Genomic DNA, 17768 nt, shown 5'->3' on the forward strand with positions numbered 1-17768 from the left:
AATTCATTCCTTTGTACATTTTGCTATAAGCTTGTTACGAGGTGCTTGTTGTAGATGTCTTATGCACTGACGATCATTACTCGTCGGCTATGAAGCCCGGATACTTGATACGACATGGATACGATACTGCACTGATACGGAAAAATTTTAAAATTCAAAATACGATACAGCCTGGATACTTTAATAAAAAATTAAATTTAAACGACAAATTAAAACTCATAATACAAACTATGAACTAAAATTCAAAAGCAAAAACAAAAAAAAAAGAGCAAAACCTAGATCAAACAGACATAGAACAACAATAAGACACAATAATGAAATTGTCTTCACATGAATACCAAAGTTCTCAACACAACAAAAAGAGACAAAACAAATAATGAACAACAACACAAGTATAATTATAATAACATTGATAATCATAATAAAAGCGACAATTTTTTGTCAAAAAAAAAAGCGACAATTTGTCAATTAGATATATGATATATACCTAAAAGAGAACACTACTACTTAGTTCATTAAAAATAGTAGAAAGATCATGTATCCCGCACATATCGGTTTCCACCGTCCATCCCTCATGTATCCCCGATGAATCTGAAAAGTATCAGACAATTATTTTTTTTACAAATATAATTTAATCTCATGATATACTCTTTCGATACGTATCAGTTAGGTATCGGTGCAGGATAAATACCGGATACGATACGTCATCCAATTTAAAGTATTTGTGCTACGAAACTCATCGGTAATAGATGTCAAATGTTTAATTCGTAGTTTTACTTCTAATTTATCTTTTTGCTATTGGAATTTGGATGCCATTTTTGCTAGTATCAAATGAATGAAAAAAAATTGGTTTATATTTTAATGGACTTGAGTTGCACCAGTATTCCGAAGTAAATACATAATGACAAATCACATTTTAAAATAGACTAAAGTTAGGTCATGTGTTTCACTAAAGGTCCAATGTTATTGTCCTTTAGAAAGACAAATGACATTTTTTTTATCTAAAAATAAAATAAAAATTTTGTTTAAATTTTAAATTAAGATAAAGGATCAAGATAAAATGTTGCCTTTTAATCTATATGTAAATGTTTTTAATTATGATATTTACATTAAAAAAATGAAACACCAAAACATGTCTCATATGTTACTTGAAGTAGCAATCCAAATTTTTTTAATAAACTTGTAAAATATCGCTTTAAATTCGTGAGAGAAAACTATTATCAAACAACTATACTTTGATCGTATACGAGTTTATACATAGGAAAATGCTATATTTAGTGACAAAAACTATAGCGAATATATCAGGAATGACGTATCATTCATTTTTCCTTGATTTATTTCTTAAAAACTTCTGTGTATTTGAGTCAAATAAAGAAGCACATGCGTGTATTATGCCCACCTTCCTTGTATTGTATTTCCCTAAAAGGTGAAATCTGATTGGTGAACATTTGTCGTGATGCCTTCGCGAATAGTTCATTCGGGAGAAATAGCAATGCTCTTATACATATATAAACTATTGATTTATCCTTGTCAAATATATAGAGACTTATATCGTATCCAAATATAGTGTTGTTTTTCTTTCTTCTTCAAGTAACATCATTGTATATAGCACTTGATTGTAAATAATTTAAACATGTACCTTAAGTAGTTAAGTTTTTTTTTCTTTCTCTTTGATGACAACTAATTAAGTATTTCTTATTAGTAAGAGCATCCACAATGGTAGTTCCTTAATAGGGACTTTTTAAATGGACCCCACGTTACACATCACTTATTTATAATATTTTAATAAAAGTACTTATTAAGGACTCAATGACTCCAATGGGAGTACACTAATAAGAACTCCAATGAAAAATACTTAAATAGGCCCCACTAACTTACATCATTAAACAAAAATAATTTGTTTATTAAATTATAAATTGCCTCATAATATTTAATTATAATCCTTAAAAAAATTAAATTATAAAATATTTATTTATTCGTATGAACTTAAATTTTTGCACATTTGCTAATAATTTGAAAATGGAAAAATTAACATTACAAATTTTACATTCCTTCATTAAAAAAAATAAAAAAAATAAAATAATAATAATAATAATAATAATAATAATAATAATAATTTGCATGAATTACATTTTATTTAAAATGATGATAAATAGATAAAATAATATTGAAAACAACTATTAATTTTGGTGACTCCTTAAAATATTACTCCTTTTTACAAGTGGGACCAAGTAGTACACATGTTATTATTTTTTTAATGTGGGACCCATTAGTTACTCAGGAGAGAGAGGGTCATTATATAGTTGTCCGTTCCTTAACAGAGACTCATTTTTTCTTCCTCCAATGGAGGGTCCTTAACGGGGAGTGGTCCTTGTTAAGTAAGGACCCCCCATTGGAGATGCTCTAATGCAAAAAATGTAGCTAATTATTGTCTATTATTAAAAAAGAGGGTAGAGAGGGTCTTGAAAGTCATGCGGATATTTTCCACCAAACTCTCACATGCAATGCTTGGACACACCATGCACGTTGAGCCAGCCAGCCAGCCATCCATTAAAAAAGTATATTGTTTTGGTTGTTGAATATGAAATAATATTTGTCAAAATGGAGAGTGTTTCAAAGTGCTCTAGTCAAACACGTGCTGTTCAGCTACCCTCCAATCCAATACACCATCTCCCTTTCCAAATCTTCCATTCATATATAATCATCTTCCACATAAATGTTTTCACCACAACAATCTTCACCCTTTCCTTTTCTACAACAAATACTAAGTTCAAATTACGGTACTTAAATTTAATTTGATACCAAAAATACCAAGATGGTGAGTGTATCTGAAATTCGCAAGGCTCAAAGAGCAGAAGGCCCTGCAACCATCATGGCCATTGGCACTGCAAATCCAGCCAATTGTGTTGAACAAAGCACATATCCTGATTTCTACTTTAAAATCACAAATAGTGAGCACAAAACCGAGCTCAAAGAAAAATTTCAACGCATGTGTAAGTACTTTTTTGCATTATTATTTTTATGATCACAATAGTTAAATTACATATAACATGACACAAATGTTGTAGAATCACCCGTGATATGAAATTTGCCAACCAAATTATTTCAAACTATTTGCATTAAAAGACCTATTATTATTTGATTGGTTTTGGTATTACCCAAAAAAAATTGTACTAATGTAATTTCTTTAACTACTTCAGGTGATAAATCCATGATCAAGAGAAGATACATGTATCTTACCGAAGAGATTTTGAAAGAAAATCCAAGTGTATGTGAATACATGGCACCTTCATTGGATGCTAGGCAGGACATGGTGGTGGTAGAGGTACCTAGACTAGGAAAGGAGGCTGCAGTGAAGGCCATAAAAGAATGGGGCCAGCCAAAATCAAAGATTACACACTTGATCTTTTGTACCACAAGTGGTGTAGACATGCCTGGCGCCGATTACCAACTCACGAAACTCTTAGGTCTTCGTCCATATGTGAAGAGGTATATGATGTACCAACAAGGGTGCTTTGCAGGTGGGACGGTCCTTCGTTTGGCCAAGGACTTGGCTGAGAACAATAAAGGTGCTCGTGTGTTGGTTGTTTGTTCTGAAGTTACTGCTGTGACATTCCGTGGTCCTAGTGATACTCATTTGGACAGTCTTGTTGGACAAGCACTCTTTGGAGATGGAGCTGCTGCACTCATTGTTGGTTCTGACCCAATACCAGAAATTGAGAAACCTATATTTGAGATGGTTTGGACTGCACAAACAATTGCTCCAGACAGTGAGGGAGCCATTGATGGTCATCTCCGTGAAGCTGGTCTAACATTTCACCTTCTTAAAGATGTTCCTGGGATTGTTTCAAAAAACATTGATAAAGCATTGGTTGAGGCTTTCCAACCACTAAACATCTCTGATTATAATTCAATCTTCTGGATTGCTCACCCAGGTGGACCCGCAATTCTTGATCAAGTTGAACAAAAGTTAGGCTTAAAACCTGAAAAGATGAAAGCCACTAGAGAAGTACTTAGTGAATATGGTAACATGTCAAGTGCATGTGTATTGTTTATCTTAGATGAGATGCGAAAGAAATCGGCTCAACAGGGACTTAAAACCACAGGAGAAGGGCTTGATTGGGGTGTGTTGTTCGGCTTTGGACCTGGACTTACCATTGAAACTGTTGTTCTCCATAGTGTGGCTCTATGAGATGCTTGATATTGTTTTCTTTTATTTTGTTCTATTACTTTTAATCTTGCTTGAATTTCCATGTAAGAATAAATAGAGTTCAATTTGTAATATCATTGTTAACATTCATTAATTGAAGGAATATACTATGTTATTTGATGCATTTTCCACTTTGAAATAAAGCAGTCAATGAATGAAGAATTTTTTTAAGGTGCTTATTAACTTGTATTGCAAGAAAACTTATCAGTTTACTCCAATTTATTGTAGGTAGTTAAATTTTAAGTATGATCAGTTGTTTTGACATGTTTTCATCTTAATTATAGTGTGGGAGATAAAGGAATGTAAAGAGAGTAAAAGAATAAAGATTCTAAGATTGAGGAACTCGCTAAGCAATCCACCAAATGACGAGAATCAAAAGAGAGATTTAGAAGGAAATCAACACAACATAGATTAACTAAGTTGCCTTTTACAATCACAAAACATTGTTGGATTGTAATGTTATCATATAGATTAACTGAGTCAAGAATCAGAATTGAATTGGTACGATAGATCTCTCGTGGTTTGCCGAGAATAATAACGTACGAAGAACGATACGTGAAGAAATAATCGAAAACTTGGAAATATATAATCTATCACGAGGATACATTAGAGGAATAGTTTATGAAATATATTCAAAGCATGCATGTTTATCTGTGAATTTCATTACTTTTAATCTTGATTTAGTTTATGCACTAGTAAACCCTCTTAAACCCTTTTGAAGGAAAATGCTCCTTCAACACTAATTGTTAATAACTCTTTTAATATGCTTGAAGTAGAAAATGAACTTCCTTCCAGGGAGGCTTGTCCAGCTGACATGGATCCAACTATCAGTTCAAAGGTTGCTTTGGATAGCACTGAACCTGAGAAATTGGTTTCCAAGGAGAGTACTTGTTTTGTGGACAACACAAACTGTGAGTTGTCTAGTGTGGAAAAAAGGAAGCCATAGTTTGTTGTTAAATTAGTGGAATCTGTGAGTGCTTCTGCTGAGATGCCTATTACTAATAAATTGGTGGAACCTGTGACTGTTACTGAAATGTTAGGACCAAACAAAGGAAAAATTCAGAAAGCTAATGGCTCTAAGCATTACTCAGAGGCAAGCAAGAAAAGTGTCCAAATTCTTAGTAAATTTTGGGGAGATGTGTTGGACTCTGACCACACAACAGATGGTACTATGGATCCTGACACTGAAAAGATGAATATGCACCCTGTGGCTTTGAAGTACTTGGAGGCACAATGAGACTGGTACTAAGAACCTAGCTGGTAGCAGCTCTGCAAGTGGCAAAGGCTATGATGGCATCACAAGTAGTGAGCACATCCAAACTTGTTCTCAAAAGGGTGTAATCAAAAGCAATCCCAAATATGTTTGACTGTTATGAGATGTTTCTTAATATGTGCTAGTAGCTAGTTGTTTGGCAGCTTAGTTTAGCCAGTTGATTTGCTTCTTAACATATATGTTGTTTTAGCTGAGATTTGTTTTAGTTAAGTTTGGTCACAGTTGGCCTCCTAGTAGTTGGTTCAGGCCTACTCCTGCTTTGCATTTTAATTTTTCTAGCTTTGATAAAAAATAAAAAATAAAAACCCTCTTAAACCCTACTTAAAATAATAGAAATAGTTGAGTGGCAAAAATACACCGCAAAGCCTCCGTGGATACGATAAAACAAATATTTGCATTGCCACAGTATTAGCTATCAATGCCGTGGTTGTTGGGAACTTGCGTCTTATATTTTAGCATAGTATTGATTTTTATCACTCAAAGCAATTTTTGTTTCAAAAATAAAATAAAAATCATTCAAAGCAATTTTGCAATTTTACTTTGATTGTACATACATTTACTTTTTGTAACAAACTAGTCGAGATACCCGTGCTATAGCACGGGTAGCGCGGCTTCGCCGCGCTGTATGGCCGCGGCTCCGCCGCGTGTCGCGTCTCGACTGTGCTTGATATAGTATTTGTTTTTGTCCATAGTGAAAATATGTAAAATATTTAAAACATAATAATGTATATATTGATCGGTAGTAATGAAAAATTGTAAAATAATTAAATTTTAATATGAACAAATATATATTAAATTTTAGTATTGACGATATTAAAAAAACTAATAAATAAAAAAAATCATAGTTTTTATTTTACTAATATGTTTTAATGTGAAAAATACTAATAAGCATCCCGTGAAAAATCATAACTAATGTATTATATAATATTGTTATAGTGAAATATATTTCATAAATAAGCATATTGTAACATATTCTCGTAAAAAAAATACAGTGGAATGTGTCATTGTTAATATATAGTCAATACACTCATATATATTTTATCGATATATATATATATATATATATATATATATATATATATATATATATATATATATATATATAGTTCTCATTAGATTTTATAAATAAGAATATACTAATATATTCCCGTAAAACAAACATATTGTCATATATATTTTTATTAATATATAGTCAATACATCAACATATACTTTATTAATATATTAATAAAACTTAGGCAGTTCCTTCAAAAAAATTAAAAATACTAATTACAACTGATAACTCGTTATAGTTACTAAAATGGGTCTCGTGTTACAATTGTACACTCGAACGGGTTTTTTATTGATACATTTTAAAAAATGGAAAAAATTGAAGTATGATTAATCATACTATATTAGAATTTATTTGTTTGTTTTAGTATTGACGATATTAAAAAAAAATGAAAATACATTTCACAATAAACATGTACTAACATATTCCCGTATAAAAACATATAATGAGATATATTTTTATTAATATATAGTTCATACACTCACATATATTTATCAATATATACTTCTCATTAGATTTTAGAAATAAGAATATAATAATATATTCCCGTAAAACAAACATATACTCACATATATAGTTTTATTAATATATAGTTCATAAACCCACATATATTTTTTTAATATATTAATAAAACTTAGGCAGTCACGATGTTTAAATAGAGATATTAAAAAAATACTAATTAAAACTGATCACTCGTTGTAGCTGTTAAAATGAGTCTCGTATTACAATTGTACGCTCTATTTGAATTTATAAATAAATATATACTAACATATTCTCGTAAAGAAATATAGTGAGATATATTTTTGTTAATATATAGTGCATATACTCATTTTTATTCTATCAATATATAGTTCCCATTAAATTTCAGAAATAAGAATATATTAATATATTCCCATTCGTTGTAGTTACTAAAATGAGTTTAAAAAAACAACAATTTTTTTGAGAGAATTTAAAAAAACAACATAAAAAATTGAAGTACGATTAATCGTACTTTTATGGTAGCGTGCAATTAAAACTGATCATTGACTTGCATGAACAACATTTTCAACAAATGGCAGCGTGAAACACAACAAATATAAATAAATATTTAAGCTGATAGTACATCTACCAATTTCTATCTTGTGAAATCACCATCCACTATAAAATATCAAGTTTTTGTCATCATCACATTCAAAACAATTTATTATATCTTCAGAAAAGGAATTTTTTTAGAGCAAAACAGAAAAGGAAGTTTTTTTTTTGAGAGAACAGAAAAGGAAGTTAGTGATTACATTGTTCAGGTTTCTAATTTCTCTCTTTAACCTGCCTTTTCTCTTTCTATCTCCACACAACAACTCTCCTTTCTCTCTCCCTTGTTCTCACGTTTTTCTTTCCCACAGAAACCACCATCATGCCATCTTCTCTCTTTATTTTCTACAAACTCCAACAACCCTTTAGCAAAACAAAAGCCACTATTCAAAATTTGCTTCTCACGTGCCCACTTCCAAGGATTGGGAATAGTTGCTTTTTTCATGTAAAATATCTGAAATAACCCTTCTCTAATTTTATATTTTTGGTTTTATAATTACATAAAATTACAATTATCGATTATAATTAAATTAAAATAAAGAAAAACTGAAAAAATATTTAAAAAATTTATTAAAATAATTTATTGGGATCCATTTCACTAAAAAGAAGATTAAAACTTCACTTAGTTTGCTAATAGAAAGATATAATAAGAAGAAGATAGTGAAAAACTTGGTATTTTTTTCTGTGTTCAAATGAAATGAACCAAGTCTCTATTTGTAGAGAAAAAAAAATCATGAATTTTGATATAATTTTTTTTTTAAAATTATTTTTCGACAAAATAATTGATTTACAATTATTAAAAAAAATTAAAAACCAACCAACCAATCGAAACCCAACACGCGTCCATGCTGTCCAGCTTTTTTGCTTTCTCTCTCCGGCCTCTGCTCCCCACTTGCGCTGTCGGCGATTGTGATACACTTTCCATTTTTGCTCGAATCACAACGCGACACGTGGCACTTCCTTCCTTTCAAAGGGCAATGAAATTCCAAAAGTACCCTTAATTAGTAGTAAAAAGCAACTGTGAAAATTAATAGAGTTAGGGACAGTTAAATAATTTTGCTAGTATTTTGTTTTGTTATATTGAGAGTAGATAGATAGATTTCTAAGCAAGAAAAATATTTGCTAACCGATATTGCAAAGTTCTGTAAAAAAAACTATATGTTCAACTTACTTTTTTTTTTCTAACCCTTGGAAGAGTGTTGAGTTTTGTATAGAGTAGAATCATGACAGATCAAAGCATATTACCATGATACAAGAATCACAAATTATGATTAGGCTATATACTGAAACCTCTTAGCAAATACCACACCAACTCATATGAAGATGGGAGTTCTACAAATTTTATTTGTTAATCCTTTTGTACTAAATTTCCCCTTTTCTTTTTGTTGATACCAAGAGCCATCTATTTCCAATGCTAGACTTCCATTAGGCTCTAGTTTAACCACATGATGCACATGCACTTATGTTCCTTCTAAGTCCTCCACCACCACTCTCACTCTTAGATGCCACAGATATGAAACTAGAAAATACATAATTAAATTTAAACAGTAAACTTTAACTAGCAAACTAGCAAACAATAAACTTTTATTCATTTCAAAAAACTTTTATTCATTCAAAAGGCTAAGAAATAAACAAAGATTGTTCATAAAAGGGTGAATAGTGTTTTTCACCCCTGTAATATAGGTCATTTTCGGTTTTCACCCTTATGAAATTTTCCGTCCGGTTTGCACCCTTGTAAAAAAAAAAATTCCGGAAAACACCCCTCCCCCCTCCAACTCAGCAGATTCGCTTACGTGGCGCTGACTCAGCAGATCCAGCTCACCAAAATCGCCTATGTGGCGCTGACTTGGCTTTTTATTTATTTATTTTTAATTTTTTCTTGCCACATCAGATATTATTATTAAAAAATTAAAAAAATAATAAAAATTATTTAAAAAATTCGAAAATTAATTTTTGAAAAAAAAAATTAATTTTTTTTTTGAAAAAAATTAAGAATTTTTTTTGTAAAAACTTCTTAAATTTTTTTTGTTAAAAATTCTTAAATTTTTTTTTATTATCAAAGAATTTCTAGGAAAAAAGTATAATCACATTTTTTTAGAAATTAAAAAGATTTTAACAATTTTTTTATTACCAAAATTTTTTATTTTTTGTATTAAAAAAAACAAAGTTTTTAATTTTGAAAGAAAAATCTGAACTTTTTCGAATCATTAGCCCCAAAATGGATTTTCGTTAGAATCTTTAGCCAAAATCGTAAAATCTTCATAATTTCGAAAAGAAAAAAAAAATTCTACTTCAGATTCGAAAAATTCCAGATTTTTAAAAAAAGTTTTCCGAAAAGCTTTGGCTTTTCGAAAAAAAGTTCCAGATTCAAAAAGTTTTTAAAAAAAAATTTTCGTAAAATCATTTGCCTTTTTTATAATTTTTTAAATTCAAGTTTTTTTTTCGAAAATAAATTTCTGGAAAAAATTTAGGATAAATTCAAATTTTTTTTTCGAAAATTTTATTCCATAATTTTTATAAAATATTTTTCAAAATTAAAATATTGGAAAAAGTTGGTTTTATTTATACAAAGAAAAAAAATTTTAAAAAAAAATCTGACCTTTTTTAAAAATTTTGAAAATTTGCCTTTTTTGTATTTTGAAATTTAAATTCCAGATTTTTTTAAAATATTTTTAATTTCGAAAAAATGTGATTATATTTTCTGTTTTTTCTAATTTTTAAAATTTTGAAAATAAAATTTCCGGAATAAAAAAATCGTAAAAATTTTGGTAATAAAAAAATTTAAGAATTTTTTTCAAAAAAAAAAATTTACAATTTTTTTTCAAAAATTAATTTTCAAATTTTTTAAATAATTTTTTTATTTTTAAATTAATTTTTATTATTTTTTTAATTTTTTAATAATAATATATGACGTGGCAAGTTAAAAAAAATAAAAAATGTAAAAAAAAAGCCAACTCAGCGCCACGTAGGCGAATCTGCTGAGTTGGAGGGGGAGGGGTGTTTTCAGGAAAAATTTTTTTTTACAAGGGTGCAAATCAGACCGAAAATTTCATAAGGGTGAAAACCGAAAATGGCCTATATTATAGGGGTGAAAAACACTATTCACCCTTCATAAAATATACACAACCGTGTTCTTTCTTCATATTGTTCATGCCTTAAGAAAAACCTAAAATTATACTAAAACTAAATTAAACTAGCAACCTATAGAAATACAAATATCATCGTAATTTAGTTTGTTTAAATTAATTTTCAAATATCATCAAAACTTAGTTTACAAATGATTCAACTAACACTAAATTAATTTATCCAACAAAAAAAATTCAAAGGGTTTTGCTAACCAATGCCCTTAGGGCAATGGTTAAGGAATCAAAAAAGGAAATAATTGTGAAATTCATGTAGAAAAAGTTGCTTTTTACTATTTCAATAAGTTGAATGCACAATTTCCAAGATAAAGTTATTACTTTAAGTTTCTGATCAAGTGCCCTTAGGGCACTTGTTAGCATTTCCCAAATTCAAATAACAATAACAAACATTCATACTAGTAGGCTACTAACAAACTAGCAATCTATAGAAATAAAAATAAAAGTATCAACGTGTTTTTTTATTTTTTATTTTGAACGTTGAAAAATAAAGTTTCGGATGAAAATCACGTTGAGCTTTGTTTCTTGTTTCTCTCTCGTTTGTGTAATGTGCTGAAAGCTTTCTCTCTCCCTTATTTAAAACGTGTGAAGTAAGGTTTGAAAGAGGACAAAGGTTTCATTAGAGTTACCAACCTTAGGAATTGATCTTCCATAATATTGAAAAGGTAACAACTAGGGCACCCATGGAAGAATGGTGGATAATTTATAAACATTCATATTTTTAAGTGGTATCCATGAAATATCTTAATCCCACTGATAAATTGCTCATTTTCAATAGTTGGCGGGTAAATTACCCACCATTCTTCAAAGGTAATCTAGAAAAAAAACCTATTAAAAATGTTGAGATTTGGATTGTTCATTGTTGTGATGAACTCCAATAATGTCAAGACATCTTTTATTAAATTGCATATTTTCGTAAAACAATATTCAATCATCAACCACTCAAACATTTAAACCAAATCTAAAAATCCAACATTTTAGCTAATTAACTTAGATAAAGATATTTTTTTTTAAGGAACTTAGATAAAGATATTTGTAACTCTAGTCCCTATAGACCAATATTTTTATCACAATTACAACAATGATAAAACCGTCCAATATTTTTAATTAACTTAATTAAGTTAGCGCCTAACTACCATGCAAAATAGAGTCTTATACTTTGTCGAAACATACGGTTAGTTTTTTAATCTTCAAATAACATCTCTGTATACAGTACTTGGTTGCAATGCATGTACCTTAAGTATTTCCCAAAATTAATGCAGAAAATGTAGCAAATTATTGATTATTAAAATAATAAAAAGAGGGTCTTGAAAATCATGCGGATATTTTCCACCAAACTCTCACATGCAATGCTTGGACACACCCATGCACGTCGAGCCAGCCTGCCAGCCATTAAAAAAAGTATATTGTTTTGGTTGTTGAATATAAAATAATAATATTTGTCAAAATGGAAAGTGTTTCAAAGTGCTCTAGTCAAACACGTGCTGTTCAGCTACCCTCCAATCCAATCCACCATCTCCCTTTCCAAATCTTCCATTCATATATAATCATCTTCCACATAAATGTTTTCACCACAACAATCTTCACCCTTTCCTTTTCTACAACAAATACTAAGTTCAAATTACGGTACTTAGTTAGGTTGATACCAACATATCATATATTTGCTACATAGAAACTACTAAATATATCAAGATGGTGAGTGTGTCCGAAATTCGTCAGGCTCAAAGGGCAGAAGGCCCTGCAACCATTTTGGCTATTGGCACAGCAAATCCAGCCAATTGTGTTGAACAAAGCACATATCCTGATTTCTACTTCAAAATCACAAACAGTGAGCACAAAGTCGAACTCAAAGAGAAATTTCAACGCATGTGTATGTATTCTTTTCCACTATTTAATTTTTACATACTTTTCGTTTACATTTATTTCTCTGGTATTTTTTTAGTTGTTACATTTGAAAATATTTAACTCATACTTCGTAGTAAAGTCACTCATGATATTAAATTTGCTAACAAATTCGATGAAAATGATTTTCTTTTAACCTTTGACTTTTGAGTATGTTAAAAAAAAAAATGATCGGAAGGGTACAACATACAATGTGTGTCCAGCAATTTTTTTCAACAAATAGGAGTATTATTCACCACTAAATAGCAGTGCATACATATGACTATAACATGATAAAAATGCAAATTATTTGCATTATGAAACCTATTATTATGTCATTAATTAGTGTTGGTATTATCTCAAAATTGTTGCACCAACAAATTAATGCCATTTCTTTATAACTACTTCAGGTGACAAATCCATGATCAAGAGGAGATACATGTATCTAACAGAGGAGATTTTAAAAGAGAACCCTAATGTTTGTGAATACATGGCACCTTCATTGGATGCTAGACAAGACATGGTGGTGGTAGAAGTACCTAGACTAGGGAAGGAGGCTGCAGTGAAAGCTATAAAAGAATGGGGTCAACCAAAGTCAAAGATTACTCACTTAATCGTTTGCACCACAAGCGGTGTAGATATGCCTGGGGCTGATTATCAACTCACTAAACTCTTAGGTCTTCGTCCATATGTAAAAAGATACATGATGTACCAACAAGGTTGTTTTGCAGGTGGCACGGTACTTCGTTTGGCTAAAGATTTGGCTGAGAACAATAAAGGAGCTCGTGTGCTAGTTGTTTGTTCTGAAGTCACTGCAGTCACATTTCGTGGTCCTAGTGATACTCACTTGGACAGTCTTGTTGGACAAGCACTATTTGGAGATGGGGCAGCTGCACTTATTGTTGGGTCTGATCCGCTACCAGAAATTGAAAAGCCTATATTTGAGATGATTTGGACTGCACAAACAATTGCTCCTGATAGTGAAGGTGCCATTGATGGTCACCTTCGTGAAGCTGGATTAACATTTCACCTTCTTAAAGATGTTCCTGGGATTGTGTCAAAAAATATAAATAAAGCATTGGTTGAGGCTTTCCAACCATTGGGAATATCTGATTACAACTCAATCTTTTGGATTGCACACCCTGGTGGTCCTGCAATTCTAGACCAAGTAGAGCAAAAGTTAGCCTTGAAGCCCGAAAAGATGAGAGCCACGAGGGAAGTGCTAAGTGAATATGGAAATATGTCAAGTGCATGTGTATTGTTTATCTTGGATGAAATGAGAAAGAAATCAACTCAAGATGGTTTGAAGACAACAGGAGAAGGACATGAATGGGGTGTGCTATTCGGTTTTGGACCAGGACTTACCATTGAGACTGTTGTCTTGCGCAGTGTGGCTATATGAGATGCTTAATTTGATTTATTTACATTTAAATCACTTTCAAATTTGCTTTATTTTTATGTAAGGAAGAAAAAAAACTCATATTCAGTACAACATGTACCGTCATATTCAAATAATATAGTCTTTTTTGAGAGAATATTCAAATAATATAGTTGTGATTAACTTTATATTCTAACAATTAATATTAACTTAATTCCTCAAAAAAAATCGTAATTTATTTGAATAATATCATATATAATTTATAATTTAGAAGAATATTGTGTTAAGATATGACATACGATGAAGACAACAATGATTTTAATTAGGGAATTAAATTTTGAAATGTAGTAATCAATGTAAAACATTAGCTTTGGTGTTTATAAGTAATTTCTAATAGGATTATTATAGGGTTAAATATGTTTTTGGTCCCTATAAAATTGCGACCTTCTAAGTTTAGTCCTTACTTAATTTTAATAGCTTTTTTAATCCCTAGAAAAAAAATTACTTATAATTTTAGTCCCTGCTAAAATAAATTTTGTTTAATTATTCTTAAACTCTTAAATTTTTTAACGATTCTTTTTATACAAGTTTAGAACACTATGAAAGGTTCATTTACTAAAATCTATAATTTTTTAACATGAAATAAATTAAATATGAATTTTTTAAAACGACAAAAGTTTAAGATATAAGTAACAAAAATATGGACGTAGAAATCAAATTTTTGCGATATTTTTTCCGGAGGACCTTTTAATAACGTTCTTAACACGCCTGTAAAAAATTGTTGAAAAACTTAAGAGTTTAAGCATAAATTAAACAAATTTGGATTGAGTAAGGACTAATATTGAGTGCAGAAATTTTTTGTAGGGATTAAAAATGCTATTAAAATTAAGTAAGGACTAAACTTACAAGGTCGCAATTTTTTAGGGACCAAAAACATAATTAACCCAATATTGATCAATAATTAATTATAGAGGAATGCTTGTTCTTGCGAAAACAATCCACGCGAAGTCATCCCGAACAATTGTACTAGTTCTGTAGCAGAAACTCAGTTTTCAATCCCACCATCCGTTTTTTTCCGCCAAACAATAATCTAACGTGGTAAATACTTCAGGACAATTTTGCTATGTTATAAATCGCGAGATACAACACTGCTGTTAATTATATAGTAAAATTGATTTCGTTGGTGTAATGATGTTGGTTTGTAACCTTGGAGTCTACTTGATAGCAATTTTCGCAAGTGTACGAAATCGTGCAAGTAGTAATTAAAACGGTAAGACCCTTGATATCAATTTTCGCAAGTGTACGAAATCGTGCAAGTAGTAATTAAAACGGTAAGACCGAGTGTCGAACTCGAGGATCACGTTATGCTGTTGAATTGTATTTATGACTTAATCGAACAAAAGGTTACGAGGTTTGTTTTATCGCAATAATGGAAATTAAACAAAGTAAATATGGTTCAAACTTATAAAGAGAAAAGTGTTGGGGATGAGTTTTACTGGATGACTATTTCATGTTAACAACCTAATTATCGCTATTGAATCGACTCATCTAGTTGCTACCGAATCCTCTATAAAATTCGTGCCCTAATTCCTTAGTGACAGAAATGTTAGTTCTAAAATAAACACCTAATTCTTTAGTGAATTTTAAGATTAGAATTAAGCATGAACGAACAAGGATTCTCGAATGGTTCCAAGGGTTTGCATCTATTCCTAGATTACAAAGGCAAGGATTTCTTATCTCAAGCGTTTATAAATTCCACTTCCGTATCACAATATAAACTATAAATCAATTTAAAGGCGGCCAAGCAATAAAAGCATTAAGAACAGAGATCAGAAAAGCAATTCAATGAGTTTCAACGATAATTAAATTAGGTCATAACAATCATGTTCATCTAAGGTTACTCATCCCCAACAATGGAGGGTTTAGTTACACATAGCAATCAAACAAAAGGAAAGAGTAAAAGAGAGATTACAAGAACAATTCATGAACTTTTCTTGATGAATCTCCTCCAATTGTGCTCCCGATCTCTTCCTATGTGTTTTTGTGCCTTTAGATCTCCAAAAACGTGAACCCTCAATTCAGAAAACACCTCTTTATATTTATAAGAAGCTAAAAATCGGCCACCGTGCTCCAAAATCGGTGGCCGATTTCGTCAACACGCATGCCCAGACTGTCCAAATCGGCGGCCGATTTTATCAGAAGTTTTTTTTTTTGGCTTAGACTGCAGCAAAAATCGGTGGCCGGTTTTCAATCTTTAAAAACTTCAATTTCTTCTCCTTTTGTAGCTTGTAACCCCATGCATTGCAATGAAAATGACCCAAAATGATATAAAAATGCCTAAGAAAAACTAAGATGACAGAGTGTCATCACTACTTATCCTGAAAGTCTCAGGTTCGATTCTTCTCAATAGCAAATTAAATGGGTCAGTTGAACTTCTTAAAAAAATTAATTATATAGTAAAAAATTAGTATAATGTTCAAACAAATGGTGGGTAATAAGTCTGACCGTTAAATATGGTATAAGATGGCAATATAGTCCTCCAATATAGTCTATGACAAGCCCACCCTAAGTCATATATTTTTCTAAATGATTATTATAAATATTTTTTAGAAGTTTTATTTAGCTAAAAATATCATACTTTAAATTTATTTATTTTAAAAAAAAAACTTTTTAAGCCAAGCCGAAAAACCATAATAGCCTAACAAAACGACCAATTTTTTTTTCGACAAGACATAACAACATATTTTGATAAATTTAAATAATAATCTCTCTGTTTCAAATTATAAGTCGTTTTGATCATTTCATAAATATTAGAAAATGTAATAAAGATGAAGAATCTCGGTGTTTGTGAATACACGACACCTTCATTGGATGTTAGGCAAGACATGGTGTTGGTAGAGGTGCCTAGACTAGGAAGGAGGCTGCAATGAAGGTTATAAAAGAACGGGATCAACCAAAGTCAAAGATTTCTCGCTTAATTTTTTGCACCAAAAGTGGCGTATAGACATGCCTGAAGCTAATCACCAAATCACCACTTAAGTCTTCGGCCATATGTGAAAAGGTACATGATGTACCAACAAGTGTGTTTTGCAGGTGGCACAGTACTTCGTTTGGCCAAGGATTTGACTGTGAACAACAAAGGTGCTTGTGTGTTAGTTGTTTGTTCTGAAGTCACTCCAGTCACATTTTGTGGCCCTAGTGTGATGCTCACTTGGACAGTCTTGTCGGACAAGTATTATTTGGAGATGGAGCTCATGCGTTCATTGTTGGTTCTGACAAAATGCGAGAAATTGAAAAGGCTATAATTGAGATGGCATAGAGTGCAAAACAATTGCTCTAGACAGTGAAGGTGTCAATGAATGCCACCTTCGTGAAGATGGGCTAACAATCCATCGTCTTAAAGATGTTCCTGGGATTGTCTCGATGAATATTAAAGCATTAATTGAAGCATTCTAACCATTAAACATCTCCATTACAAATCAATCTTCTGGATTGCTCACCCAGGTGGACCCGCAATTGTAGACCAAGTTGAGCAAAAGTTAGGCTTAAAACCTAAAAAGATGAAGATCATTAAGGAAGTACTTAGCGAATATGGTAATATGTCAAAATGCATGTGTATTGTTCCTCTTAAAATGAGATGTGAAAGAAATCATCTCAAGAGGGACTTAAGACCACCGGAGAAGGGCTTGAATGGAGTGTGTTGTTCTGCTTTTGAATCAGCCTTACTATTGAAACCGCTGTTTTGCTTAGTGTGGCTATATGCGATGA

At 30.9% G+C, this 17768-nt stretch overlaps 2 protein-coding genes and 1 pseudogene across 2 annotated transcripts; all 3 read left to right on the forward strand.

The window, feature by feature from the left end:
* The first annotated feature begins 2724 nt into the window (after positions 1-2724).
* LOC146919033 (chalcone synthase 9-like) lies at positions 2725-4334 on the forward strand. The gene is made up of 2 exons (XM_085712300.1): positions 2725-2993; positions 3201-4334. The coding sequence occupies exons 1-2, from the start codon at positions 2816-2818 to the stop codon at positions 4190-4192; spliced, it is 1170 nt and encodes a 389-aa protein (XP_085568426.1). The 5' UTR covers positions 2725-2815; the 3' UTR covers positions 4193-4334.
* A 7977-nt stretch (positions 4335-12311) lies between these two features.
* On the forward strand, positions 12312-14188 carry LOC146919034 (chalcone synthase 4-like). The gene is made up of 2 exons (XM_085712301.1): positions 12312-12611; positions 13033-14188. Exons 1-2 carry the CDS (start codon positions 12434-12436, stop codon positions 14022-14024), a joined length of 1170 nt encoding a protein of 389 aa, XP_085568427.1. The 5' UTR covers positions 12312-12433; the 3' UTR covers positions 14025-14188.
* A 2230-nt stretch (positions 14189-16418) lies between these two features.
* On the forward strand, positions 16419-17456 carry LOC146919035 (chalcone synthase 4-like; annotated as a pseudogene).
* The last annotated feature ends 312 nt before the right edge of the window (positions 17457-17768 follow it).

This window comes from Medicago sativa, chromosome 5 (assembly GCF_051527215.1).
Source record: "Medicago sativa cultivar Bolivia chromosome 5, Bolivia_mono, whole genome shotgun sequence".
Classification (NCBI taxonomy): domain Eukaryota; kingdom Viridiplantae; phylum Streptophyta; class Magnoliopsida; order Fabales; family Fabaceae; genus Medicago; species Medicago sativa.

What these genes read in the sequence shown, in the direction of transcription:
- LOC146919033 (XM_085712300.1), top strand. Translation starts at nt 2,816, where the DNA reads ATGGTGAGTGTATCTGAAATTCGCAAGGCTCAAAGAGCAGAAGGCCCT. An exon ending in AGAAAAATTTCAACGCATGT is followed by an intron (nt 2,994 to 3,200) that starts GTAAGTACTTTT and finishes TAACTACTTCAG; the next exon opens with GTGATAAATCCATGATCAAG.
- LOC146919034 (XM_085712301.1), top strand. Translation starts at nt 12,434, where the DNA reads ATGGTGAGTGTGTCCGAAATTCGTCAGGCTCAAAGGGCAGAAGGCCCT. An exon ending in AGAGAAATTTCAACGCATGT is followed by an intron (nt 12,612 to 13,032) that starts GTATGTATTCTT and finishes TAACTACTTCAG; the next exon opens with GTGACAAATCCATGATCAAG.